We start from the raw sequence: 27701 nt of genomic DNA, 5'->3' as shown, positions 1-27701 counted from the left end.
TTTATTGGTCCCTATCCTCTGTGAATACTAAAATTTTTCCCTCCAAGAGGCTTCTTCAGTATTTGAGGTGTGGCATGTATTTATTTAAGTGGAAAACTCAACTTAACTTGACATAATAAATGCAGCAAAGCAACTATTGGCGGACGCTACACCACATAGTTAGGAAAAAAGCAATCTTAAAAAGGAATAAACATGCACATGGTATTAATTTTCTTAAGCAGGGGGAAAAAAAAGGCATCTATTTGAGGTATGCCGTTGAGGAGCTGATGTTTTAAGTATACATTGGAATTCTATACAAGGACTTTTAATGGATATCAAATGAGCGTTCTCTGTAAAAATGTATTTTGATACATAGCATGACATATAGCCATGTGGCGCTTTAAGATGCTGACAACACAACTTATTGCTTCTATTTTCCAGTCCTTAAGGGTTGGACTGTGCAATATAATAAGGATACAGTTAACGCATCCATGACTTGTACTTTTAGTTGTTTTCCAACATTTTGCGTCTTCCAGAGTTGCCGATGTGACTTGGAAAAAATGTGGAAAAATACTGATTATGACAAGATTGATCTTTCCTCGCTAATGAAGGGTTGTTGTCGCTCAGCACACCAAGAACCTGTGGCATCGTTACGCGCACATGTGAGAATGTGTGCGTGTTCTAAAAATACGTTCCGCTATTTATTTATTTTTTCCTCTTCTCCTCTCGTCAAATGTCTGCCAATTACTGTCGGCGCAATGAGTAAGCAAGGTACTCCTCCTCATGCTGCAAGTCAACAAATATAATTGCCTGCACCTTGGAGAAGCGCTGCTATATTCGCTTCAGCCTTTCAAGCTTTTTTAGAAATTCAACACAAAAACATGGTGGGAATGAGCCAAATGGCAGTTCAATTGGTGGCTGATGCACTTTATTATTTGTTATTTGTGTGACGCTGCATTCTCGCAAGAAAGGAGGCTTTGACTTGACCGAGCGAGGCGACCGGTGGGTGACGTTGGGAAAGTAAATGCGGATGAATCGACACCATGAAAGCAGGAAGCCTCCGGAGAGGAAGAGCCACACCAGGCAGGCGGAGGGGGAGATGATAGCGACGCCTGAGGACGAGAGGAGGAGGAAGATAGGGAGGAAAGCAAGGCTGCCTAAATGCTGCATGCTTTATGCTGTACGGCAACATAAAAACAAGCTTTCAGACAAAAACAGGATCAATTAGGAGCGGGTGATACAAAACATACCTATTTTGTAAGAAATGATACAAAAACAAGCATGTAGTAGGAAAAACACAAGCAGTTATTGGGAAGTTACAATAACAAGACTTGAGGAGAAAATGTTACATAAATTGTAGGACAGGTAAATGATGCAAATATTGAAATATATGCCAATGAATTTAGTAACTCTCATGAGGATTAGTGGTTCAAATGATGGATGGATGGATTTAGTCAGAATTTTGACATATTATATAAAAGCAGGGGCATTAAGAAAGGAATAATACAAAATCAAATACTGTAGTTGAAAATGGTGAATTTTTTAAATTGTAATATAATGTAATTGTTTTATTGTTGTTATTAATATTGTTAAAAAACAGACACATACGGCTGTCGGTAATTTACATTAACACAGGCTTATCTTGGATCCTTCCCAGACATCAAAAGTCTCCCAGTTTAGATGCCACTTCAATATACTTCCTTGGCACCAATTTTGTCATTAGCCAGGACTTTAGCGCCACCTTGTGGCATCTTAGGTAGTGCTTGTAAACTTGATGTGAACATATTGGAGTACAAAATAACTGATGCAAACATAAAATGTATCGAAAATGTTGTCCGTATTTTGGCATAAATACATGCATGTGCCTTTAAGAGGTGGGGCTGCTGGTGAGTGTTTTGTTTAAATGCTTAAACAGAACAGACACGATACACGGGACACGGTTTTATTCCTGGCATTCAATACACACCTAAAAAAATGCGACTGTGGCTCTCCTTTCCCACATTTAAGGGCATTATAAGTTAGTAAGACCCACATATTTGCATAATTGTTCAATATTTTAAAAATATTCATTAATTGTTTTTTTTTGTGACACCCCCCGCCCCCAGTTTTTCAAGAAAACAGAGCTTACATCATGTATAAAGATTCAGTTGTGCAAAAATAATTCATTTTGGATTTTTCAACATGGACGCCAATTCTTCTGCACATCTGCAGCTGTAAAATGGACCAGTGTAAGGCATTTCTTCAAATCATTAACATGTTGCATGTTTATGAGCAGGTGGCAGAGGATCAACTCACTTTGCATACAAAGTCCATCGGTGCAGTTTTGAGAGTGAAGCACCAGACCCTCGCAGTCCTTCCCGCCATTTTTGGGTGCCGGGTTGTTGCACTCGCGCCTCCTCCACTGGGTGCACTCCGTCCCGCAGGCCGACCACTTGCTCCACTCGGTCCACGCGCCGTCCACTGGAGGGAGAGGAAAGGAAACAAGAACATAAGCACTCAGCCAAGGGATTTTGCAAAAACCTCAAGACTATAGTCGGAACTGATGCAAAGACAACAATACCTACATATAAAATAGCCCAATTAAATAATAAAATTGAATAGAAAAATGGCCTAAAAATGTAAAAGTAATAATAATAAAAAATGTCTGAGTAAAAACGTTTGTAGAAACACAAAACTTCAGTATGGAATGATAAAACAAAAAAATGTAGTTGCAAATGGTATATGCACACAATTATTTAGAAGGAAACAGTAACAAAAACAAAACAAAAAAAACAAATAAATGCAGTCATCGTATTAAGCTGTGCCACTAAACTAATTGCTGCCCTCCACAGACGCGTTATTATTGTTTATAGATGACACAAGATGGCGATAAAGCACAACTTTTGTTTTGAAAATGGAAATCACACTATAACAAGAATTTAGTAGAAAAAAATGTTACTAAAACGTCTGAATTTAGCATAAAAATAAGGATTTTGCATGAAAGAGTACAAAAACAAACAATTGGTGAGAAATTATACAAAAACAAGAATTTAGTTGAAAGAGATGAAAAAAATGGTACAAAAAAAAATGTAAGCGCTTAGTCAAAATTGTACTAACAATAATATCGTTTTAAAAAAATACAAAAACATAAGCTTTTTTTTTTTTTTACATTCATGTAAGAATCATTTAACAACCGTAGATTTGAATAGTGTGAATATTTGTTTGTTTGTGTGCTGGGATAAACAGTAAATTTTACTAGAGTAATTTACTCTGAAAAAGACTATTCGGTGACAATCCCATTCTGAACAGAGTAAACTTACTCAGAAGAGAGTAAAATGTTCACCAAAAAAATAAAAATATATAAATGAATAAAAACTCAACAGTTAAGGAACAATCACAGAAACTTCCAGTTGGAAAACAGCCAACCAATTGACCCATGCCACTCCTACTCGGTGTCAATATAATCGCAGGTGTCAGGTGGAATCCTCATATAACTCCATTTCACACATCAGCAATATGTTAGCTAACAACAAGTCTAGCATAGCTCAAGTGTGCTCATGTGGCTGTCTTCCATGCTGAAGGTTGTGGAATCGTTTCTCAACCCTTGAATGTTTTATTGTTGTTGTATTGTTTCTGTTTTCTTTCTTTCTTTCTTTCTTTCTTTCTTTCTTTCTTTCTTTCTTTCTTTCTTTCTTTCGAGTGGGACCGAATATAGTCTTTTTAAGAGTAAAATTTACTCGACAAAATTTGCTGTGCAGCCTCCATTCCAATCAAAATCCATACAAAGAGTAATATGATACCCACTTAGTAATGTGTAATAGTTTGTGCACGACAATCCACCAATTTGGTACACACGTGGCAGTACTGACTTTTGACCTCATTTAATGGTATATGAGAACTCGGTAGGATGCTTTAAAAAATTGTGGATGTCAAAATGTACAATCATGTGCTTGAATAACAAGGCAAACAAGCAAGATTGCTTAAACGGGTATAAAAATATTTATTGGAAGAAACAGTATTACAGATATGTTTGAATATTCAGATGAAGCCATAAAGCTGTAAAATAATAGAAACATGCACTGTGCAGTGGAACATCAACTTTGGGACCTCAACAACAGCATTCAGGTTTACTGGTAGAGATGCAATGCAACTATTAACTAAAAGCAAGAAGAATTGGTGGAGAAGTTCCTCTTCCTGAGCTTCAGCAATAATTGGTGTTCCCATATAGCAGAACAAGTAGCCTACATCTGTGCTCCCAAGTAGGAGCACAACTGTATATGCCTGAACATTTGTATGTGTTTCTGCACCTTGTGTTAAAGTAACAGTTGTTTGAAGGTTTATAATTACTGTAACATTTACAGTATCTAATTTTTGTCTGTGTTTACATTATAGTTTAGCATTAAGCTAGCAGACTTCAGAGAAAACTATATGATTGGGTTGAACATTTTGTGTTAAAACATACTGTATGTCTTAGTCTAATTTGTTTTATCTGTCAATTTTACAGTAAACTCTGGCTGGAAGTGCCAAATAAACAATTTAAGTCAATCAGGCAGCGTTTACTCTTATTTGGAAAACTGTGCGAGCAAGAGAATGAGAACACGCACTAAGGAATACTTCTAAAAAGTGTGTTTAAATACGTTTCAAGCATGTGGGAGGGGTAAAACTATGTTGCTGTTTTTCACCTATTTGCTGGCTTCCATTTGGATGTTCTGTGACACAAAGAAGCAGTAAGTCAAGATGCTATGTTAGCCGCTAGCACTAGCAACAAGCGAGTTAGCCACTGAGTGCTTGCTTCTGTAATTTACATCTTATATGAGAGATGTTTTTTTTTTTTGCTTCTTAGCACTGTTTACAGAACATGCACAATACATCAGCAGCGAGCTTAAGATGCCTGAAGATGGCGGTCAGGGGCAGTCAGTCCCTTGGAGCATCCCTGGACTTTTCCAATGTCCTCTGCAACTTCCCTGTCCGGCTCCGACATATCGCCAGTCTCCTCTACAAGACAAAAGTCACACTTACCTCAGTTCGGGTTTATCTAACCTCAAACACGATAAATAGAAACTTAATGCCATGGCGCTACCTGGCTAGCATGTCTTGTATTATTAATTACGCAAACCGCAACAAAACCTACCATAAAACTGGTCCGTCAGTAATCGCAGTGGTTGAATCCCAGGCCTTCAAGTTCTTCTTGTACGTCTCTGCTTTGCTGTAGAGAAGTGCATAAATATCTCTCGGGAGCGACTGGTGAAAAGGGAGTTTCGGTTTACGACGCATTGTGTTTTGAGCTAAGATTTACGGATTTGTACGTTTTCCAAGTTAAGAGCCCTCACGTGATTTTATCTATTATCTATTTATTTATTTAGTTGGTTTTTTTTGCTTTGTGTGGCAAGCAACGATTGAGCTTCATATACATTGCTGCTTGTTTGAATTGTGGGGAAAAACATGGCCCAATTAAGATACCGTAATGAAATGTAATGTGTTATATTGCAATTCTATGACATCACTGGCACCTGCCCATGACATTACTTTGGGAGTTATACCCAAAAATGACAAAGTAGTTCACACTCACCAGTACACAAGGAGGTGCAAGGCAGTTTCTGGATGGCCTGTCCGTCACAAGGCAGTCCTCCGTTTAAAGGGGCGGGGTTAGTACAGCTGCGAGTTCGTTTCTGAAAGCCCCGCCCACAGCGGCTGTTGCACACGGACCACTCCGTCCACGTCGACCAGCCACCATTCACTGCAAAGTTAAAGAGATCCGTGATTGGATGGTCATATGCTCACGCCACAATCCCAACAGAAATAAGCTTCTGTGGTCAAGATGGTGCATGAAATGCTGCTTGCTGTTAAATGTGCTTCAACACTTTCCCAAAAGTTCTCTTTTCGAGGCAGGCCTGCTGCAATACCTCACTGAAAAAAAATGATGGCAGTCAAAAGTTAAAGCTTTTATATGGGGCATATATAAGGCTGGAATCCTCAGAGGAATAGATAAGCTGCGCTGGATGGTTTTATATTGTATCACATTGAATGGATGGTTGTAACTGAAACAATCTTATTTGTTCACGATGTGTATCATATGCTGCTTGGCTCAAATCACTGGAAGAGTTGCTAGAAGCTTCCCTGACTGGCTTTTTACGTCATGATTGAAATGTGGATAGTTGCATTTCTTTCATCAAGATAGTGCATGATATGCTGCTTGCTAGACTCAATGGAGTACATTGAACCTGCTGTGTCTTTACATCACACTGCATGCGTTACATGTAGATGGTTGTATTTGGATATTAAGCTTCATCAGTGAAGAGAGTACATAAGATGCTGCATCACTAAGACTCCCTTTAATGTGATTGTGCTGCGTTTTGTTGATTTAGTTGGAATTCCCCAAAATATAATTTTCTGCTATTTCTATGCATGCAGATCTTTTGTCTTTGAACAGCATATCATGCACTGCCATGACTAAAGTAACTGTTTAGTTACACAAATGGGATTCAGATGATGCCCGGGTCAATGTTTGAAGCGGGACTTTCCTTTCAGGTAAAACAAAACTAGGTCAATTCGAGCATCTTCACTGAGCTTCCTCCCCTCCATCCTTTTATTTATCCCCCTCGTGATCCACCACATCCCTCCACTATCCTTGCAACTTTTTCACCTTGTCAACAGCGTCAGCCGGGCCCTCGGGGGGAGCCGGGGAGATTGAACCGCAGATTGAACAATCTATTTCTGTAAGGATACATCAGTGTCAAACCACTCCATCCCGGGCTGTCTGTCTGTCTGCAGCAACGCACGCTAACACACACATGCAGTTATTTGTGATTGAAGCACTCAGTGGATAGACGCAACGGCGGTTACACTGGAGGGAAACATCGGAGCGTGTTTTTTATTTTTGTGTGCTGTACGCACATTGTTTCCTCAATTCTAACACTGGCCAAAAGCTGGGACGAAGGCTCAACTAGTGACTCAGACTATTATTATTATTATTATTATTATTATTATTATTATTATTATTATTATTATTACTATTATTATTATTATTATTATTAATTGGTTTGTTGTCATGGGCGGCACGGTAGTCGAGTGGTTAGCACGTCCACTTCCCAGTTCTGAGGTCTCCGGTTCGAGTCCTGGCTCGGACCTTCCTGGGTGGAGTTTGCATGTTCTCCCCGTGCCCGCGTGGGTCTTCTCCGGGTACTCCGGTCTCCTCCCACATTCCAAAGACATGCATGGCAGGTTAATTGGGCGCTCTGAATTGTCCCTAGGTGTGCGTGTGAGTGTGGGTGTGGATGGTTGTTCGTCTCTGTGTGCCCTGCGATTGGTTGGCAACCAGTCCAGGGTGTCCCCCGCCTACTGCCCAGAGCCAGCTGAGATAGGCGCCAGCAGCCCCCGCGACCCTTGTGAGGAATAAGCGGTCAAGAAAATGGATGGATGGATGGATGGATGGTTTGTTGTCATTGTTAGTCACAGGCTGAGATGGTGCCATTTAAAAAGCCCGCAAATGATTGGTGGGTCTTAAATTAAGTCAAGTTAAGGCATGTGATTCCCAACCACTACGCACAGATCATGTCAGGTGTGTTGCAGAAAATTATCTCCATTAAGTCCATTCGTGAGTGCAAAGAGACATGCATGATTATCATTATTTCAGTAAACAGCCAAAATTGAAGGTGCAGGTGGCTCTTCAGTAGGGTTGCCAACTTTCTCATCCCAAAATAAGGGACAGGTGCACGGCACGGTGCAATGGTGGTGTGAGTATGATGTGTGAAATCAGTGTATATTCTGATTAGATTTGAAATGCACAAAGTTTGTACATTCCCTTTAATCCTTACTGCAGGCCATCATTATGTAACCTCATACGAAACCCTCAAAGAAACCACATGGAGACTTTTCTTTCTTTTCTTTCTTACAGGTTTATCCATTCTCTCTTCCTAACCCAACGGACAACACTACACATTATTGTTATTATTATTATTACTATTATTATTATTATTATTATTATCATTATTATTTTCTAGCCACTTACGCAGTATAAGCCGCTACAACAAATGCACGTGACGATGCCTGATGCCTGTGATTGGCTGACAGGTGCCGGCCTTCGTGACATTGCCGTTTTAGCTGATCTAGGACCTGTAGAGTGCAGTTTGCTGTGTTAAGCACTGATTTCGAAACTTGCCAGCAAGCTAAATTCTCGCAGTATTTGTTTAGAAATAGTACCAGAATATATCTTGTATTGCTCACACTGATACGTTCGTAGCCGACGTATTAAGATCGGCGTCACAAGAGAGTGTAGGCGACATGAAGCTGTGACGAAACCAGGAAGTGCCTCTCTCTCTCTCTCTAGTTGCCTCTCTCACCTTGCAAGATCTCCACATAATGTCACACCCAGCGACTCATTTTATTGGCTATGAGCAACTTCCTTGTTACTTGTCAACCTACGGGAGCAGCCGTGGTCCAAAAAAGAAAGATACGGTTTGATGCATTTCGTGTAAGAATTGAGAATTATTTTACGGGACTTTTGAAGTCAACAATGTAGCCCAAAATACGGGGCGTCCCGACTAGTTCGGGACAGTTGGAAACCCTACTCTTCAGATTGAAAAAAAAATAAAGTAAAAAAATCATGTAGGCTACTGTGATGCCCTTGCATGTGGGCAAGGAGAGCCACAGTCGCTGACACACTTTTAGCCATTAACATGACAAACAGTCAAAGACACACATACAAATTAAGAACACTACAAAAGAGTTTATTTTAGCTCATATATCACTCGCTAAGTCACACCCCTTAAAGGCTAACATTCACACTTAATGAAACCATGAGAGTGACAAAATTGGCACCAATGCGGAGCCAATTTCAAGCGGCAGATGGGACCTGGCTCGGCTAGACGAGGCAGCGGTGGTGTTTTAAATGCTGCACACAAAATGTCCCATAATCCATCTATCCATATTCTATAGTGCCTGTCCTCATTAGGGTTGCAGGTCAGCTGGAGCCGATCCAAACTGAATTTGGGGTGAGAGGCAGGGCCCAACCCTGGACTGGTTCCCAGCCAATCACAGTGCACATCAAGCCAAACATTCATTCACACTCAAATTCACATATGTGCATGATTTAGGCTGATTCTTATATTTATTTTTTTTGCTGCGGACGTAAAACTTTTGGGTTTGACTGATCTTTTAAGTTGTGTGTGTGAATCTGATGGATGTAAATACCTGGAAATAAAAGCTGAACTGTGGATCTCTTGTCTCATCCATCAATTTTATATTGTCAATAAAAATGTCTTGTAAAAATCAACATGGATCTGAAGATTTGTTGATCTTAACCTGAACACCAGACACTACCACAGCTTAAACATATTTAGTGTAATATCTAAAAAAAAAAAGCAATAAGTTTGTTGCTTTAATGTGAAATAATATTCCCCAAAGGTTTGAAGAAAATTAAATGAAAAGTGTGAAACTTCTCTTACATAAATCTTAGTGTTGACCTAAGCTAACTCAAATATCTTTGGCAAAATATCTAAAAATCATTCATCTTGTTAATAAATCAATAGGCTTGCTGCTTTTATTAAAACTATTTCCCAAAGGTTAGTAGAAAATTAATTGGAAACTGGACCACCTTTCACCATCATCATCATTGGAAAATGTAAGAAAAGTCAATGGGTTCTTGCTTTGAAAAATAAGGTGATTGCAGCAGTATATGGTTTACAAAAGTGCCGAGCTCCAATGGCATATGAAAAAATATGACTTTCTTTATGAGACAAATCTAACCTGAAATATTCCGAATAGTTCTTTGACCTCAACTGTCTCAAAAGCTCTTTTCATATACAGTAAGTCATGTTTTATATGCTACCTCAACCTCTCAGGGTATCCTTTGAAAAAAAAAAAAATCAATAGGATACAGGCACTATTATTGGTCAATAGTTACAAAAAGTTGGAAGAAAATCAGTTTGTGCTCGACAGTGAGCCAGGAGAGAGAAAGAAAGACACCGAGAGAGACAGAAATCGACGTACTAATCTAACGTTTGACCTCAAACACTCAAACATCTTGGGTGGGATAAGGTTTATAATCAATAGCGTTATGGCCTACTGTATATATAAGAATTTGCAGAGGATGCAGAAGGCCAATTACTCCATATCATAAAGATGCATACCGTAAACGATGACGGTGGCCGTCGTGCTGCGTCTCTTGGCCACGATGTTCTTGGCCACGCACGTGTAGTTAGCCGTGTCCGACAGACGTGCTTGTTTGATGATCAGGTTGTGGTCGATGGTGATGTAGAAGTTTCTGTCCTCCGCTGGGTCGATGATCTCTTCGTTCTTTAGCCACTCCACCTGCCAGAAACAAAATCAGCGGGAGGCGAAATATTTATGGTGTGCCAACAAACTTCCCAAGATTTCACGTCATTGATCTTTGTATATTAAAAATACTCCAGATTAGACAATCACTTTTGCAAGACACTTGGAAGATTTTAAAAAAAAAAAAAAAGAAAAAAAAGAAAAAAAAGGAAGGTTTCTTGTGTCAACTTTAATTAGAAAAATATGCCTCAAGCGATCGGCACAAGTGAATATTTTAAATAATCAGCATCTTTGGTGTGAGTATGATGCCTTTAATTTATATTTTTAATGATTTTGTTATATTGATTCTGAAAATTTACAGATTGTGCGTGGTACAGTTGTAAATGTAAAGATCCCACACAGATGGCTGGCAACAGAGGAAAGCAGGCAAGTGTCCTGAACATATGCTTTTACAAGACCTCGGGTGAAGGGTAGGACAGCGGGGAATATCCTATTTATGAGCCTAATCACATTTCCCGAGCGCAGTATTTACGGCGGCGAACCCTCGTAAATTCAGCCTGTCCGAGCTTTATGGCGGAGGCATAAATGTTCGCGGCGACGTTGTTCCATTCGCATTGTTTAATTTCCTTCTTGCTTCACGATAGGAAATGGAAATCTCAGATGTGGGGAAGGGAGGAAAACAGGGCTGTTGTTATTGTGCTGGTAGTTATTCTCCAGCAACTTGATGCTCCTCTTCACAGACTTGATTCTTTGGACGATGGCAAGCTGCTTGTTCGACCTTTTGCTTTCTAATATAAAACTAAAGGTTATGCTCAACAACAAGAAAATTCAACATGCAGGCTGTGTACAGCACAAATGGGAAGGAAAGTGCTACTTTGGACTGTCCAGAAATTTGAAGACGAGTTCAAGAGGAAGTACAATGAACATCAGACAACCTACAGTAACTGGGCCATCACATCACATTAGTTTAACTCAGTGAACCATGAAAGGAACCTAAATAATCCATCCATGCAATTTGTGTCATCCATCCAATCATTGCTGTCGTTGTCTAGTCTTTGAGGCTCAAAAGGTGCACCCCAGGGTAAACTTCTAGATCCACTATTTTTCTCATTATATGTAAAGAATCTCTGTGAAACAACAGCCATTCTATGTGACATCCATCCATCCATCCATCCATCCATCATATCATCCATCCATCCGTTGATCCACCCATCATTGATCGCTATCTTCGTCTTTGTGGTTCAATAGGTGTACCCCAGGGTAAACTTCTAGATCCACTATTTTTCTCATTATATGTAAATAATCTCTGTGAGAACTATAGCCATTCTATGTGACATCCATCCATCCATCCATCCATCCATCCATCCATCCATCTGTTGATCCACCCATCATTGATTGCTATCTTCGTATTTGTGGCTCAAAAGGTGTACCACAGGGTAAACATCTAGATCTACTATTCTTATTACTGTATATGTCAATAATATATATAAGAAGCCATTCAATTTGACATCCATCCATCCATTGTTATCTTTGCTTTATCTTCATTGCTCATAAGGTGTACCAAAGGGTAAACATTTAGATCTGCTATTGTTCTTATATGTCAACAAAAGCTGTTAGAACTAACATCCATCCATCCATCCATCCATCCATCCATCCATCACCCTCGGTATTCCTGCGCTGCCTTTGTCCACCCAATCATTCTTCATTACATCATATACCTTCCCACAAATCTTTCATCCATCCATCAGTTTATCCACCCATCTAACACAGACTGCTTCCCACAAATCCTTCACTGATCCGTCAAGGCATGTATCCATCCACTGTTATGCCCAAGTCATCTCTAATCCATCCATCCATAAATCCATCCATCCCTTCCACTTTACCAATTTTTCTAGCGCAGATTTCCACACATGCTGAGGTATTCTACTCCATTACCTCTGAGTTCTTTTCCCTCCTTGCAAACACGGTTTATAAATGACTCCCAGTCAGCAAAATCAATGAGGACAAACATGCCTCCTGCACTTAAAAAGTAATTTGAACTTCAATGCCAATTAACCCCGGCAACCTTTCGCTCTCGCACTTGCTTACTGTAGCACTTTCCGAGTCTGCGGTGCAAATGAAAGAGACACAAGACGACGCAAAACAATGCTCTTTGCTGCTTTATCACAGCTGTAGTGCAGAATTTTCATTTTAGCATGCAGGACCCATACATGCTCGGTTGGGTTCAGACAACGAGACCCCATGTGGTGGCAATGCCACCGCAGCCATCGCATCATTAGCCCCAGCTGGTGTCAACCTGTGTGTGTGTGTGCATGTGTTTGTGTGAGGAAGATAGCAGACGGTGGCTGATTGGATCAAGCCAGTCTTTGGGGGGACGGCGTATTTGTTATATTAACTCTCACCCCAGCATCACCTGTCTCCGCACTTTAGACACACAGCATTAGACACAAAACACACAAACGCGACCCATGGCCTTTGATACAATCACATATACACGCACACGCACGCATGCGCACACCACACACACAAGATGTAGTCTTGGCCTTGGTTTCAACTGCTACAGGATTTGTTCAAGGTTCAAGAAGAGTCCAGTCTTCTTTTCTTTGAAACAAAGGGATCGCTCACCATTCTTTTCAAAGGGAAAGTGGTTTTGCCCAGTCAGTAATAAACTTCAATCATGACTACGTATAAAGTCTTCCCCAGAAAAATAAGGGTTCATCGTTTGCATCGATTTCATGTGTTGTTGCGCTGTGTGTAGCAGTTGTGTGAAGGTATCATAATCTTCATACTATGTTAGCTGCTAGTTCTATGGCTATGTCATTTTGCAATATAGTATATGTAAGCATTAAGCTAAGACTTTTGTTAGATGAAATTCTATGGTTGATTCTTTTTTTTCTGCCAAAAAAAGCCTCACGTTCATTCTGTCTGCTTTCCCATCGGCTTGCGAGCGATAGGCACGAAGATAAATTGTGTTGCACCATTTTGGGCAATAGCTATGATCTGCACGGTAAGGTAACTAACTAATCCTCGCCTCCGTGCCGGCAAATAAGATACACTCCTAACAAGTAAGGCTATCACTAAAGGCTAAGATGGAGGAGCTAATGCTAATCACTAAACTAACTTGTGAAAGACCAGAATAAGTGCTTAGGTGTAGAGTACACTTTTGACAGTGGTCTGACTAGAATTGTGGTAGGTCTTGCTTTATTTCGCCGTTTTGAAAACCTTCAAAACAACACATCTTTTAAGTGTCCATGCATTTTAGAGCTTTTAAGTTTGGATGGTATGATTTAATTTTCTGTAATGTTTGTAATAGTTATTATACATATTAGCCTAAGTATTGCACAGAAGCTTGATTTGAAAAAAAAAAAAAAAAAGTGAATTGAATTGAAATTGTAATAACTGCAAGAAGAATCTCATTTCAGTCTTTTCTTTTCATTCTTTTCCAGCCCTACTTTGGTTGAACATTTTTATATAACCCTAGTGAGGGGAAGTTGTTCGGAAAATGAACAAAAGTCTAATTCTGCTTTGTATTATGTGTCAGTTTTACAGTTAACTTCCATTGGCAGTGCCAAATCAACAGCTTCGAGCAACTGCAGACGTGAGAGAGGGAGAAGAGTTCTCTCGAGTAATGGCGTATCTAAAGCTTGCTTCCACACCGGCGATTCAAGAAAACGAGCTGGCGAACTGCACGTACTTCGCGACGGTTCGGTAGGGATTGGCCACGTTGCCTGGTGTTTGGCGGACTGAACATCATAACTCTACATTATGTGTGAAAACTAGTCCGACTCATTCAAACGCTTTCCCGTGTTTTGTTCCTCTAAGGACAAACGTCCCATCTCCAGCTGTGCAAGATCAAGGCAGAGGCAACAGGGAACGCGTTAATGCATGGCGCGTTCTATCCGCCTGCATTTTTAGTGGTGGTGGCGGAACAAAGGCTTGGCTTGGATAAAAGTAGGCCACGATATAGAAATATTTTGTTGCACTGGGGAGCGCTGCAAAAAAAAAAAAAAGTTCCGGAAGGCGATAAGCTTTGCGAGTGGGAACATCACAGTCTGTCGCAAAAGAGGAACATCATGTGAATCTTTCAAAGGCAAAACAAATGGCAGAAAAAAAAAAAGTCAGATTATAACAATCGCTAAAATGTGGCATTGTGGAGATAAAATGACAAAACACACAGTGGAGAGCTTATGCAGGAATCTCTACCACCTGCAAATCACACTGTACTGAAAATGAAGTGTTGATACTGAGGATCATCCCCCTTGATTAGCTGTATTATTTCCATCCCCGCAAGACCACAGCCGAGTGGCTTAAAGAGCTCTCGTCGCCAGTGATTAGCCTTGCCCGTGCGTATGTGTGCGTGCGCGCGCGCGTGTGTGGGTGGGTACTGAGCGGGCGTGGTGCGCTCTAATAATCCCAACAAGCCACCCAGGAAGATTTGTCACTTCATTTCATGCCGGAATGACACTCGAGTGCTGGAATGCGGAGGTGAGAGAGCAGGAGGAGCCACACTCACTTTCATATGTGCAAACTTTTGCAAATTAGCCCACGCTGGCATTATTATTCCTATTTTAAGTTGAAGAAAGTTAGTTTGAGTTTTTCCCTGGCTGAGGGGGACGATACATGGATTTGTGGTAACAGGGACGTGTTGTTATTGGCTAATGAAAAGCATGTAGCCTATCTCCCAAATGGTTTATCTTTTATCAGAAAAGCAATAAAACAGCACAAAATAGGGACATGTGGCATGCAAATGAAAATATATATTTGCTTTCAATTTTAACACATCAAAATATTTAAAAAGGAAAATATTTTCCTTTTTATATACCGTAATAAGAGAAATGAGAGTACAACAAATTAAAAAAAGAGGAAATGTAGAAGTTGAAGTCCAATGAAAATATGTATCTCAGTCTTATTCTGCCAATTATATTCATAAAACAGTCAAAGAAAATACATTTTGAATGTTTTTCTATATTTAAAAAAAAAAGGGAAAAAAAAATGTCACAGTCAAATAAAAAGCCTGTATCTGCACATTTAGTGATTTTTTTTATTTTTTTTTTAAATAAAACAACTAAAATAGATCTTAATTTTTCCATGGTATCTAAAGACATGCAAAATATATCAATGAAAAAAAAAAAAGCCTGTATCGCTGCAGTTTCCTATGTGTATGCACTGTACATTTACTATAGTATAGTAATGGCAACAAGTACCAAATCAACTCTAAAATTACCTCATATGTAGTGATATTGCAACTTTTTTTTTTTTTTTTTTTAACTGAACACTGTATGAAGACTTTATTGTCATATCATTTCAACAGTAAGTATACTGTACTGGAAACGCCCATATTTTTTTTTTCTTTTTAAACTTAAATCAAGTCAACATTTTCTTTACAATAATTTTATGTTCTATATGCCCCCGCTACCCTAAACAATGTATTTTTGATTAATATTTCATTTCTGGAATGCGAAATAAGCAGCAAAATCCACTCATTTTTGTCCATCTCAGGGGGCAGCCATTTTGTCCTGTACTGCCGTCCACTGAAAATGACATCACAGTGCCTAAGGGCTCAATTGCGAATGCCACGTGATTACACCCACTGAGCCACCCTGAAATAAAAACAGGTGGATTTTACTGCCTAATTCATACTCCACAAACCAAATATTAATCAGAATACCATGTTTAGATTATTGGGGGTCCATTAATCATATTATTTATTATTCTTATTAGGGCCCGAGCAGCGGCGGCGGCGGTGCCGCTGCGAGGCCCTATTGTTTTTGTAGGAATTCTTCTTATTAGGGCCCGAGCAGCGGCGGCGGCGGTGCCGCTGCGAGGCCCTATTGTTTTTGTAGGAATTCTTCTTATTAGGGCCCGAGCAGCGGCGGCGGCGGTGCCGCTGCGAGGCCCTATTGTTTTTGTAGGAATTCTTCTTATTATTATTCTTATTATTATTATTCTTATTATTATTCTTCTCCGCAAACAATCGCATTTTTGAGACGCTAAACGTGAACGAAAACTCACCAAACTTTACACGCACATCAGGCCTGGCGAAAAATTTGATATTTTAAAGTCGCCATACATGATAACAGAAAAATGGCTCCATAGCGCCACCTACATAGGTTAAACGGATCCCTGTCCCGCTACGATTGTCCTATGGCGACGAAAATTGTGTGGCACCCGTAGCACATCCAGATGAACAAAAACCTCTTTGATGTGTGTACCCTAAAATAGACAGAAAGTGAGGTATGATCATCTGACTGTCCAATTTTGGCCCAGTTTTGCACATTTACAGGGGTCATACTTTTGCCCGCTTCTCCTACACGGTTAACCCGATTAACTTCAAACTTGGGATGGACCATCTCAACACCTGGGACAACATCATTGTAAAAAATCAAAAGTTTTTGATATACTATATGACGTCGGCGACGCATCAAATTTAGAGTTTAAAAATTCTTACTTCATGAAGCATTGCCGGTTGTACGTTTAATCTAGAGCTACGAAAATTTGTACACATATGTAACAGGCTATGACCTACAAAAAACTCTTTTTGAACCATATGCTAAACCTCACAGGAAGTCCGCCATTTTGATTTATTTTGGAACGTGTTGCCATTTTTTTGGCCATTTCATTGGGGTCTTATTTTAACGAACTCCTCCTACAGTGTTTATCCGATCATCTTCAAACTTGGTGTGATTCATCTTAAGATGTTGAAGATGAAAAGTTATTGAAAGCTTTGTATTTCGTCGCACGCTGTTGTCATGGCATGCACTGTTTGCAAAGGAAAAAAAATATCCTTAAAGAAGCATTGCCAGTTGTACGAAGCAGCTAGAGCTACGAAAATTTGTAGACATATGTAACAGCCCAAGATGTACAAAAAAGTCTCTTGGTGCCCTGTGCTAAACCCAACAGGAAGTCCCCCAGGGGCCGGGCATCACATTTTAAGCTAAAAAACTCCTCTTTAACAAAGCATACCCGGCTGTACGTTTCACCTAGAGTTACCAAAATTTGTAGAGGTATATAACAGCCCTCGAGGTACAAAAAACTCTTTTTGAACCATATGCTAAACCTAACAGGATGTCCGCCATTTTTATTTACTTTGGAATGTGTTGCCATTTTTTGGGCCATTTCATAGGCGTCATATTTTAACGAACTCCTCCTACAGAGTTTATCCGATCATCTTCAAACTTGGTGTGACTCATCTTAAGATGTTGAGGATGAAAAGTTATTGAAAGCTCTTTATTTCGTCGCACGCTGTTGTCGTGGCATGCACTTTTTGCAAAGGAAAAAAATCCCTCTTAATGAAGCATTCCCAGTTGTACGAAGTAGCTAGAGCTACAAAAAATTGTAGACATATGTAACAGCCCACAGTGTACAAAAAAGTCTCTTGGTGCCATGTGCTAAACCCAACAGGAAGTCCCCCAGGGGCCGGGCATCACATTTTGAGCTAGAAAACTCCTCTTTAACGAAGCATTCCCGGTTGTACGTTTCACCTAGCGCGATGATAATTTGCAGGCATACATAAGAGCCCACGATGTACAAAAAAGTCTCTTGGAACCATGTGATAAACCAAACAGGAAGTCTGCCATTTTGATTTACGATGGGATTTGTTGCCATTTTTTGTGGCCTTTTTCAGTTGTCATATTTTAACGAACTCCTCGTACAAAGTTCATCCGACCGTCTTCAAACTTGGTGTGTTTCATCTTAAGATGTTTAAGATGCAAAGTTATCAAAAGTTTTTTATTTTGTCGCACGCTGCTGCTATAGCGATGCAGTTTGCCAAGTGAAGTGCTGCTTTGTTTTTTTATCTATACATGTGTGAAAACTTATGAAACTTTGCAAACACATCAGACTTGTCATGAACATGAATTTTTAGAGATTTATTGTGCAATTTGCAATAAATAGCGCCCTCTAGACATTTTTATGAAGTATTTCCGATTGTATGATTCTGCTAGATTTGTGAAAATTAGGACAGACCCCTATCAGCCTAATACCTACAAAAAAGTATTATGTAGCCATTTGCCAAACCAAAGAGGAAGTCCGCTATTTTGATTTTATTTTGGGAATTATACATCATTTTTGGCCTCTTTCATTAAACTTTGCACAGACAAGGCATGGAAAAAACTAACATTTTAAATGGTCCTTGTTCCATGTAACAGTACCCCAACGTGCCAGTACCCTGACGTGCAAGTAACCCAACGTTGTGCTCAATAGCGCCCTCTATGCAGTTTTATGGAGCATTTCCAATTGTATGATTCAAGCGATACACAACTAAAGATGACTTGACCTAGATTTGTGAAAACTGGGAGGCATACCTATTAGCTTAAGACCTACAAAAAGTATTCTGTAGCCGTATGCTAAACCTAAAAGGAAGTCCGCCATTTTGAATTTATTTTGGGAATTGCACACCATATTTTGCGTTTTGATTAAACTTTGCACATACAAGGCTTGTCAAAAACATTTTAGATGGTCCTTGTCCTATTTGACAGTACCCCAACGTGCCAGTACCCCGACGTGCAAGTACCCCAACGTGGTCCGGGTTGCGAGGGCCCTTTATAGCTGCTCGCAGCTCTAGTTATTCTTCTTTTTCTTCTCCGCAAACAATCGCATTTTTGAGACACTAAACGTGAACGAAAACTCACCAAACTTTACACGCACATCAGGCCTGGCGAAAAATTTGATATTTTAAAGTCGCCATACATGATAACAGAAAAATGGCTCTGTAGCGCCACCTACATAGGTTTAACGGATCCCTGTCCCGCTACGATTGTCCTATGGCTACGAAAATTGTGTGGCACCTGTAGCACATCCAGATGAACAAAAACCTCTTTGATATGTGTACCCTAAAATAGACAGGAAGTGAGGTATGAGTATTTGAATGTCCAATTTTGGCCCATTTTTGCACATTTACAGGGGTCATACTTTTGCCCGCTTCTCCTACACGGTTAACCCGATTGACTTCAAACTTGGGCTGTACCATCTCAACACCTGGGACAACATCATGGTAAAAAATCTAAAGTTTTTGACATACTATATGACGGTGGCGGGGCATCAAATTTACAGTTTCAAAATTCTTACTTAACCAAGCATTGCCGGTGGTACGTTTAATTGAGAGCCACGAAAATTGGTACACATATGTAACAGACTATGATCTACAAAAAAGCCTGTTGGTGCCATATGCTAAACCTAACAGGAAGTCCGCCAGAGGCGAGGCATCAAATTTTGTGTTTCAAAATTCTTATTTAATGAAGCATTCCCGGCTGTACATTTCACCTAGAGTTACCAACATTTGAAGACATATGTAACAGCCCTCAAGGTACAAAAAACTCTTTTTGAACCATATGCTAAACCGAACAGGAAGTCCGCCATTTTGATTTACTTTGGAACGTGTTGCCATTTTTTGGGCCATTTCATAGGGGTCTTATTTTAACGAACTCCTCCTACAGAGTTTATCCGATCATCTCCAAACTTGGTGTGATTCATCTTAAAATGTTGAAGATGAAAAGTTATTGAAAGCTTTTTATTTCGTCGCACGCTGTTGCCGTGGCATGCACAGATTGCGAAGGAAAAAATTCCCTCTTAATGAAGCATTCCCAGTTGTACGAAGCAGCTAGAGCTACGAAAATTTGGAGACAAATTTAACAGCCCACGATGTACAAAAAGGTCTCTTGGTGCCATGTGCTAAACCCAACAGGAAGTCCCGTAGGGGCCGGTCATCACATTTTGAGGTAAAAAACTCCTCTTTAACGAAGCATTCCCGGTTGTACGTTTCACCTAGCGCTATGATAATTTAGAGGCATACATAAGAGCCCACGATGTACAAAAAAGTCTCTTGGAACCATCTGCTAAACCAAACAGGAAGTCCGCCATTTTGATTTACGTTGGGATTTGTAGCCATTTTTTGTGGCCTTTTTTAGGGGTCATATTTTAACGAACTCCTCCTACAAAATTTATCCGACTGTCTTCAAACTTGGTGTGCTTCATCTTAAGATGTTTAAGATACAAAGTTATCGGAAGTTATTTATTTTGTCGCACGCCGTTTCATGGCGATGGATTGTTTGCCAAGTAAAATGCTGCTTTTTTTTTTTTGGTCTAAACATGTGCAAAAACTCATGAAACTTTACACACACATCAGGCTTGTCATAAGCATGAATATTTTAGAGATTTCTTATTAAATTTGCAATAAATGCTTCAATAGCGCCCTCTAGACATTTTTATGAAGTCTTTCCGATTATATGATTCAGCTAGATGTGTGAATATTGGCAGGCATGCCTAATATATCCAAAAAGTATTCTATATAGCCATGTGCCAATCCATTTTGATTTTATTTTGTTAATTGTGCATCATTTTTGGCCTTTCCATGAAACTTTACAAACACAAAGCATGGCAAAAACGTTTAAAATTTAGATGGTTTCCTATTTGACAGTACCCCAACATGCCAGTACCCCGACGTGCAAATACCCCAACGTGGCCCGGGTTGCGAGGGCCCTTTATAGCTGCTCGCAGCTCTAGTTATTCTTCTTTTTCTTCTCCGCAAACAATCGCATTTTTGAGACACTAAACGTGACCGAAAACTCACCAAACTTTACACGCACATCAGGCCTGGCGAAAAATTTGATATTTTAAAGTCGCCATACATGATAACAGAAAAATGGCTCTGTAGCGCCACCTACATAGGTTTAACGGATCCCTGTCCCGCTACGATTGTCCTATGGCTACGAAAATTGTGTGGCACCTGTAGCACATCCAGATGAACAAAAACCTCTTTGATATGTATACCCTAAAATAGACAGGAAGTGAGGTATGAGTATTTGAATGTCCAATTTTGGCCCATTTTTGCACATTTACAGGGGTCATACTTTTGCCCGCTTCTCCTACACGGTTAACCCGATTGACTTCAAACTTGGGCTGTACCATCTCAACACCTGGGACAACATCATGGTAAAAAATCTAAAGATTTTGACATACTATATGACGGTGGCGGGGCATCAAATTTACAGTTTCAAAATTCTTACTTAACTAAGCATTGCCGGTGGTACGTTTAATTGAGAGCCACGAAAATTGGTACACATATGTAACAGACTATGATCTACAAAAAAGCCTGTTGGTGCCATATGCTAAACCTAACAGGAAGTCCGCCAGAGGCGAGGCATCAAATTTTGTGTTTCAAAATTCTTATTTAATGAAGCATTCCCGGCTGTACATTTCACCTAGAGTTACCAACATTTGAAGACATATGTAACAGCCCTCAAGGTACAAAAAACTCTTTTTGAACCATATGCTAAACCGAACAGGAAGTCCGCCATTTTGATTTACTTTGGAACGTGTTGCCATTTTTTGGGCCATTTCATAGGGGTCTTATTTTAACGAACTCCTGCTACAGTTTATCCGATCATCTCCAAACTTGGTGTGATTCATCTTAAAATGTTGAAGATGAAAAGTTATTGAAAGCTTTTTATTTCGTCGCACGCTGTTGCCGTGGCATGCACAGATTGCGAAGGAAAAAATTCCCTCTTAATGAAGCATTCCCAGTTGTACGAAGCAGCTAGAGCTACGAAAATTTGGAGACAAATTTAACAGCCCACAATGTACAAAAAAGTCTCTTGGTGCCATGTGCTAAACCCAACAGGAAGTCCCGTAGGGGCCGGTCATCACATTTTGAGGTAAAAAACTCCTCTTTAACGAAGCATTCCCGGTTGTACGTTTCACCTAGCGCTATGATAATTTAGAGGCATACATAAGAGCCCACGATGTACAAAAAAGTCTCTTGGAACCATCTGTTAAACCAAACAGGAAGTCCGCCATTTTGATTTACGTTGGGATTTGTAGCCTTTTTTTGTGGCCTTTTTTAGGGGTCATATTTTAACTCCTCCTACAAAATTCATCCGACCGTGTTCAAACTTGGTGTGTTTCATCTTAAAATGTTTAAGATGCAAATTTATCGAAAGTTTTTTATTTTGTCGCACGCTGCTGCTATAGCGATGCATTGGTTGCCAAGTAAAGTGCTGCTTTGTTTTTTTTTATCTATACATGTGTGAAAACTCGTGAAACTTTGCACACACATCAGACTTGTCATTAACATGAATTTTTAGAGATTTCTTGTGCAATTTGCAATAAATCGCACCCTCTATACATTTTTTATGGAGCATTTCCGATTGGATGATTCAAGCGCGAAATAACTAAAGATGACTTGACTTGACCTAGATTTGTGAAAACTCAGAGGCATACCTATTATATTATTATTATTTTTTGTACCTTACAAGATTATCTCTTGTGCCACATTAAACCCCTTTGCAGGCCTGAGCCAAACCACGGTCCATACATTTGATACCACTGCTTTATTTCAATGGTCAAGTACTTCATAACCACACCTACTTATGCTTGTCCTTGCATATATAGTAGACAACAAAGAGCTCTTTCAACAAAAGACATTTCCATCTACAAAGTCATACAAGGTAAGCACTCTATAAATTCTGTAATCACTCCACTTCTATTCCTAAATTATCACTTCAAATACCAACAATGGTTAATACAGCTACAAATTTCTTGTATGTTTATGAAGTATGATACTGTATTTATTTCTACTCCTTTGCTTTTCTACAGAACATGAACAAATCACCAAGCAAATTCTCTTTTGATAAAGACCCTCTAATCATCTCCATACGCAAAGATTGCCAACTTTTTTCCGTAAGTATACAATACATAAACTAAACAGGACAACTTTCTCAATCATATACAGTATGCCATACATATATGTATTAAGTTCTCATTTATTAACAGGTTTGTTAAAGGCACCTTTAGTGTGTTTTTCTGTTTGTAATGTTTCTCCACGAGCACGTCTAGCCATTGATATCATGTAGAACACATATGCTAACCTTTTAGAGACAATTGAAGCTTACTTGCACAGTAGCCACTATCTTAACCACTTAATTCACATGTCTACTTGACAACTTATTACATGTAGTGAAATGGTACTTTGTGCGTCTTATGCTTTTTTCTGAACACTGCTTTTCAACTCTTTCCTTAAAACCAATACATGCGGTACTGTTATACTGTATAAATATATATGTCCGTGTGTATATATTTGTATATTCTTTCAAATAAACTCGTTTTGACACACACAGCCATTGAGTAACATGCAACACGACCACAACGTTTTGCACCAACACGTTACCTCTGCTATTTAGAATCATGGAATCTAACATGACTGATTTTCATTGAATGCTTTGTCATTACAGTATGCATGCATTGATCATGCTTCCAGTCGCAACGACTTATACCAGCGCAGCCTTGATCTTCATTCCCAAATGAACCAACTAGTCCATGTGACTCGAGTCAATCGAGCACTTGAAAAACAGATAGACTTCAAAACCAAGCTTGTGAAAGAACTCCAGACTGCATTGGATATAAAGGATGCATGTGATGCATTTGTCCGTGATGGTAAGCTATATGACATGGAAGACACACAAACACTAACACAGCAAGCATCCCCATCCTACACATTGTGTATAATGAATGACATGTTTGACAATGGACATTTTTACATTTTTTTGTTAATGCACGTTCCTTTTTTTCTGTTAGGAATATCTTGAAGGTAACATTGGACTGTTAACTAAAACACTGACTGATTATTGAGCCGCAATTTCTCAATGTATATAATGTGAATACATACTACACTTGATTACTTTCAAATGTGACTGATATCATGTAGCTATGCTGTGATCTTGCCCTCTTTCATCCACTGATAGACACTTCAAAGTTCTTTTTTTTCTGTATCTTCTCAAAATAACTGACATATTCATGGAAAAGATTGTATTTAAATTCTATCATTATTAATTACTATTATTATGTTTATGTCTTTGCCCCTGATTATGATGTTTCTATACCATAGATTTAAAAAAAAAAAAATTTGGGACATAATGTGACTTGACCATTACAATACTAATTTTTACTAAGAAAAAATCAATCACACACCATAATATTTTATACTTATCCTGCATGTATCTGGACACACCATGCCAAATTTTACACTTACATAACCATTTATGTACCTGTCGTATCCTTACTTTTATTCATCATTTCATCACACAATCCTAAAACATTGCTTTTTGACCCAGAGGATTCAACTATACCATTTTTGCGTGTCTTATTACTTACTAGCTATATTATTTATTAACGGGCAAAAACTATGAATATAAGATCACCGTCAAATATTACGTCTGTAATATCCATATACAGTGCATTACATAATATGCATTTGTATTAAGACACTACCATGCTAAAAATATGCACACGACTGTTCTGTAAACTACACCTAAGACAACCAAACTTCACAGATCTAACATGATTCTTCATTCTTTTTTGTTCTACAGATGTATCAAATGCTGCCACACAGACAGAAGAAGCCACTGAGGACATGCACGAAGACGATGATCACAATATAACAGGACAGGTTAACCCCCCTGAAGTTTTAGCCCGCAGGTCAAAGCGTCCTAGGACTAATTCATCCATGGAGGTTACATTATCCTAAGACAGACTATGTGCTAACCCAAACTCTTTGACCCCAAGGGATTCATCTGTCCCAGAAAACTTTTACACTAAAGAGTTTATCTGTCCTAGGGCGCTGTTAACCCCAGGTTAAAGTGTTATTTAATCTGTCCTGTTACAACAGCTATACATAAACAGCTGCATTCCTCTCCTGTTCCATCTCTCGCACTTCTTTCATCTCTTTTTCTCCTCTACTTATACCTATGCTTGCTCATGTGCTTTTTTCCCCTTTAGATGATGTCATTGGTTAGCCTGCTTCAAAGCTACATTTTTTCTTGAATAACTGTCACACATTTACTGTTTGCTGGACCCTACAAAACTGTCACAATACTTCACTATGTCATGAATACATATGTGTTGCACAGCGACACCACATTAAGAGTCATCAAAAAGCTTTTTATTTGATCACACACCATCTCTGTGCCATGCAATGTTTTCAAATGAACAGATGCTGGTTTTGAATATCAAACGAGCGACTTTTCATGAAACTTTGCACACACATCAGAAAGTCCACACTTTTGAATTTATTTTGGGAATTGTGCATCATTTTTGGCCTTTTACTGCACCTTTTTACACACAAGGCACGGCAAATGCATTTCTATTTTCCATGGTCCTTGTCTATTTAACAGTACCCCAAAGTGCAAGTCCCCCGACTTGCATATACCCCAACGTGGCCCGGGTTGCGAGGGCCCTTTATAGCTGCTCGCAGCTCTAGTTTTATATTGTTTTTTTACTTGACTTCCACTTTAAAAAAAAACAAAACAAAACAAAAAAACAATGGGCCCGAATGACGAACCACAATACAGTGGGGAAACACACACATGTCCATGCTCTTAATAAAGGACTAACATGATCCCGATCCTCAAGAGTCATAGGGGGGGTAAAGTCTAGTCAGCGGGAAAAGAAGCAAGCAAGCGCTAAAGGAGAGAGCAGAAAGTGCCAGGGGCCAGAAATAGTCACGGAAGGTGATGGAGGTGTTAAGAAAACACAACGGACAGAGTGGAGTCGTTTGAGAGGATGCGGCGAGCGGAAAAGACAGAACTAGGGAGGGGAGTGAGAGATGAGCGCTGGCAAGCCAACACCATCCCTCTTTCGCCTCCACTCGCGTCACCTCTCCTCAACAAATAAAAAGACAATTGCGCGTGTGTGTGTTATCGCCAACAGATGCTAAGCAAACACACCAGCCGCATCCCGATGTGTGGCACTAAGTAGAATAGTAATCAAGACCTTCATTAGCGAGCTAACAAAGGCCATTACTGCCTAATCAACACTCTTCAAACTCAATCGGGGAAAGCTAATAGAAATTTAATCCAATGGCGTGCATGAATTCAGCTAATGTGCATGTGTGCGTGTTTGCACAAAATAATAATACAATGAAGTTCGTTGTCCGTACTCCCACTTTTTCGCATTTATTGTAGCTATCATGAATTACACTGTACCTACATGATTTTCATCGGACATCAACATGTTTCACCTCTTCAATATATTTTTAAAATTGTGCATGCAATATTTCAAACAGCAAAAATATTTGGAGTACGTGCTTTTCTATGGAAGTGTGGAACTGCCAATGTGGAGTAAACAGTTTTGATTGGGCTATATCCTTTGAATGTACTGCAAAGTCATTCAGACGTATTGATAAAGTTGTTCGAAACAAAGAAAAAAAATCCATCAAATGTATTAAGTCATTTGACCGTACTGCAAAGTCGTTTAAACTTAGTGATAGTCATTCCAACGTGCTGCAGTCATTCGAACATATTGATAGCCATTCAAACATTTTGAAAAAGTCGTTCAATGTACTGCAAAGTTGTTTGAGGGTCTTCATAAAGTTAATTGAAATTACTGCAGTCGCTCAAACGCATTGATAAAGTATTTCAACATATTCAAAAAGTCGTTCAAACGTGCTGCAGTGGCATTCAAACATATAGTCATTCAAACGTCCTACAAAGTCGTTCGAACATATCGACAAAGTTGTTCAAAAGTCTTGATAAAGTCATTTGAACGTCCTGCAAAGTTGTATCGATAAAGTTGTTCAAACGTCTTCATGAAGTCATTCAAACGTCTGGCAAAGTTGCTCCAACGTATTAATAAAGCGTTCAAACGTATTGATAACGTCATTCAAACGTATTGATAAAGTCGTTCCAACGTATTAATAAAGTAAATCCAATGTATTGATAAAGTTGATACAATGATACAAAGGTGCCTGGAAATACAAGTGCCTTGACTTACAAAGTACATTTGCACTGAACCGATTGGGGTTCAACAAGAGCAGGTGAAAATCAGGTATCTAAATTAGTGGACTTACAGATGTGAAATATGATGGACACCCCAGGCTACATTTAAAGCAACATTAAGCTAATGACGACAGCGGCCCAAGTGTCTTTTTATGAAGTGAGTGTGTGCCATTTGACGTCCATTTTAATTGGCCATATGTGCCGTGGCGTCCCGAGGGGGATTTTGGACCGACCCGCTGCCCTGGCGACACGCTCCAAATGGACCGCGGCTGCAACAACGCAACGCGGGTTAGGTGAGCGTCATGGTGGGATTTCAGGGGAGTGCTGACAGTTTAATTAATGAGAACTGCGCGAGTGACATGAAGATCCAATTAAAGTACGCTGACATTGCTGGGTTGCCATAGCGACTACCACTGATGTCTTTTGCACAGAGTACTATTAGGGCCACACTAAAAGGAAAAACATAAAATAGTACCACCGCACATGAAGTTATAGAATGAAAGAGCACCTTTTTTAATTGAGAAAATGGCGATATGATGATATAAATGACAAATTGATAATATATTCATAATTTGAAAAAAATAACTTCAAGGGTGAAGTCACTATATTACATGAAAAACACTCAGAATTTAGGGAAAAAAATGTAAGAAAAAAAAATGTGCGAAGAGTCGTAATTGTCCAAGAATAAAGTGGTATTACAAAAAT

The 27701-nt window shown here is 39.3% G+C and overlaps 1 protein-coding gene and 1 long non-coding RNA gene across 5 annotated transcripts in view; one reads left to right on the top strand and one right to left on the bottom strand.

The window, feature by feature from the left end:
* Positions 1–27701, bottom strand: part of LOC144018751 (netrin receptor UNC5C-like) — a 316561-nt gene that overhangs the window by 28968 nt on the left and 259892 nt on the right. For all 4 annotated transcript variants that reach the window (XM_077521273.1, XM_077521274.1, XM_077521276.1 and 1 more), the window contains 3 exons: positions 10086–10266; positions 5528–5695; positions 2275–2439 (listed from right to left, as the gene is read on the bottom strand). In XM_077521273.1, the coding sequence (XP_077377399.1) occupies positions 2275–2439; positions 5528–5695; positions 10086–10266 (514 nt within the window). The remainder of the gene's footprint in view (positions 1–2274; positions 2440–5527; positions 5696–10085; positions 10267–27701) is intronic.
* LOC144019633 (uncharacterized) lies at positions 22207–25498 on the top strand. Its single transcript, XR_013283731.1, has 3 exons — positions 22207–22905; positions 23457–23658; positions 24591–25498. It is a non-coding gene; the product is annotated as an uncharacterized LOC144019633 (long non-coding RNA).

The sequence above is a fragment of the Festucalex cinctus genome, chromosome 5 (assembly GCF_051991245.1).
Source record: "Festucalex cinctus isolate MCC-2025b chromosome 5, RoL_Fcin_1.0, whole genome shotgun sequence".
NCBI lineage: Eukaryota > Metazoa > Chordata > Actinopteri > Syngnathiformes > Syngnathidae > Festucalex > Festucalex cinctus.
This window is presented reverse-complemented; position numbering and strand designations above follow the sequence as displayed.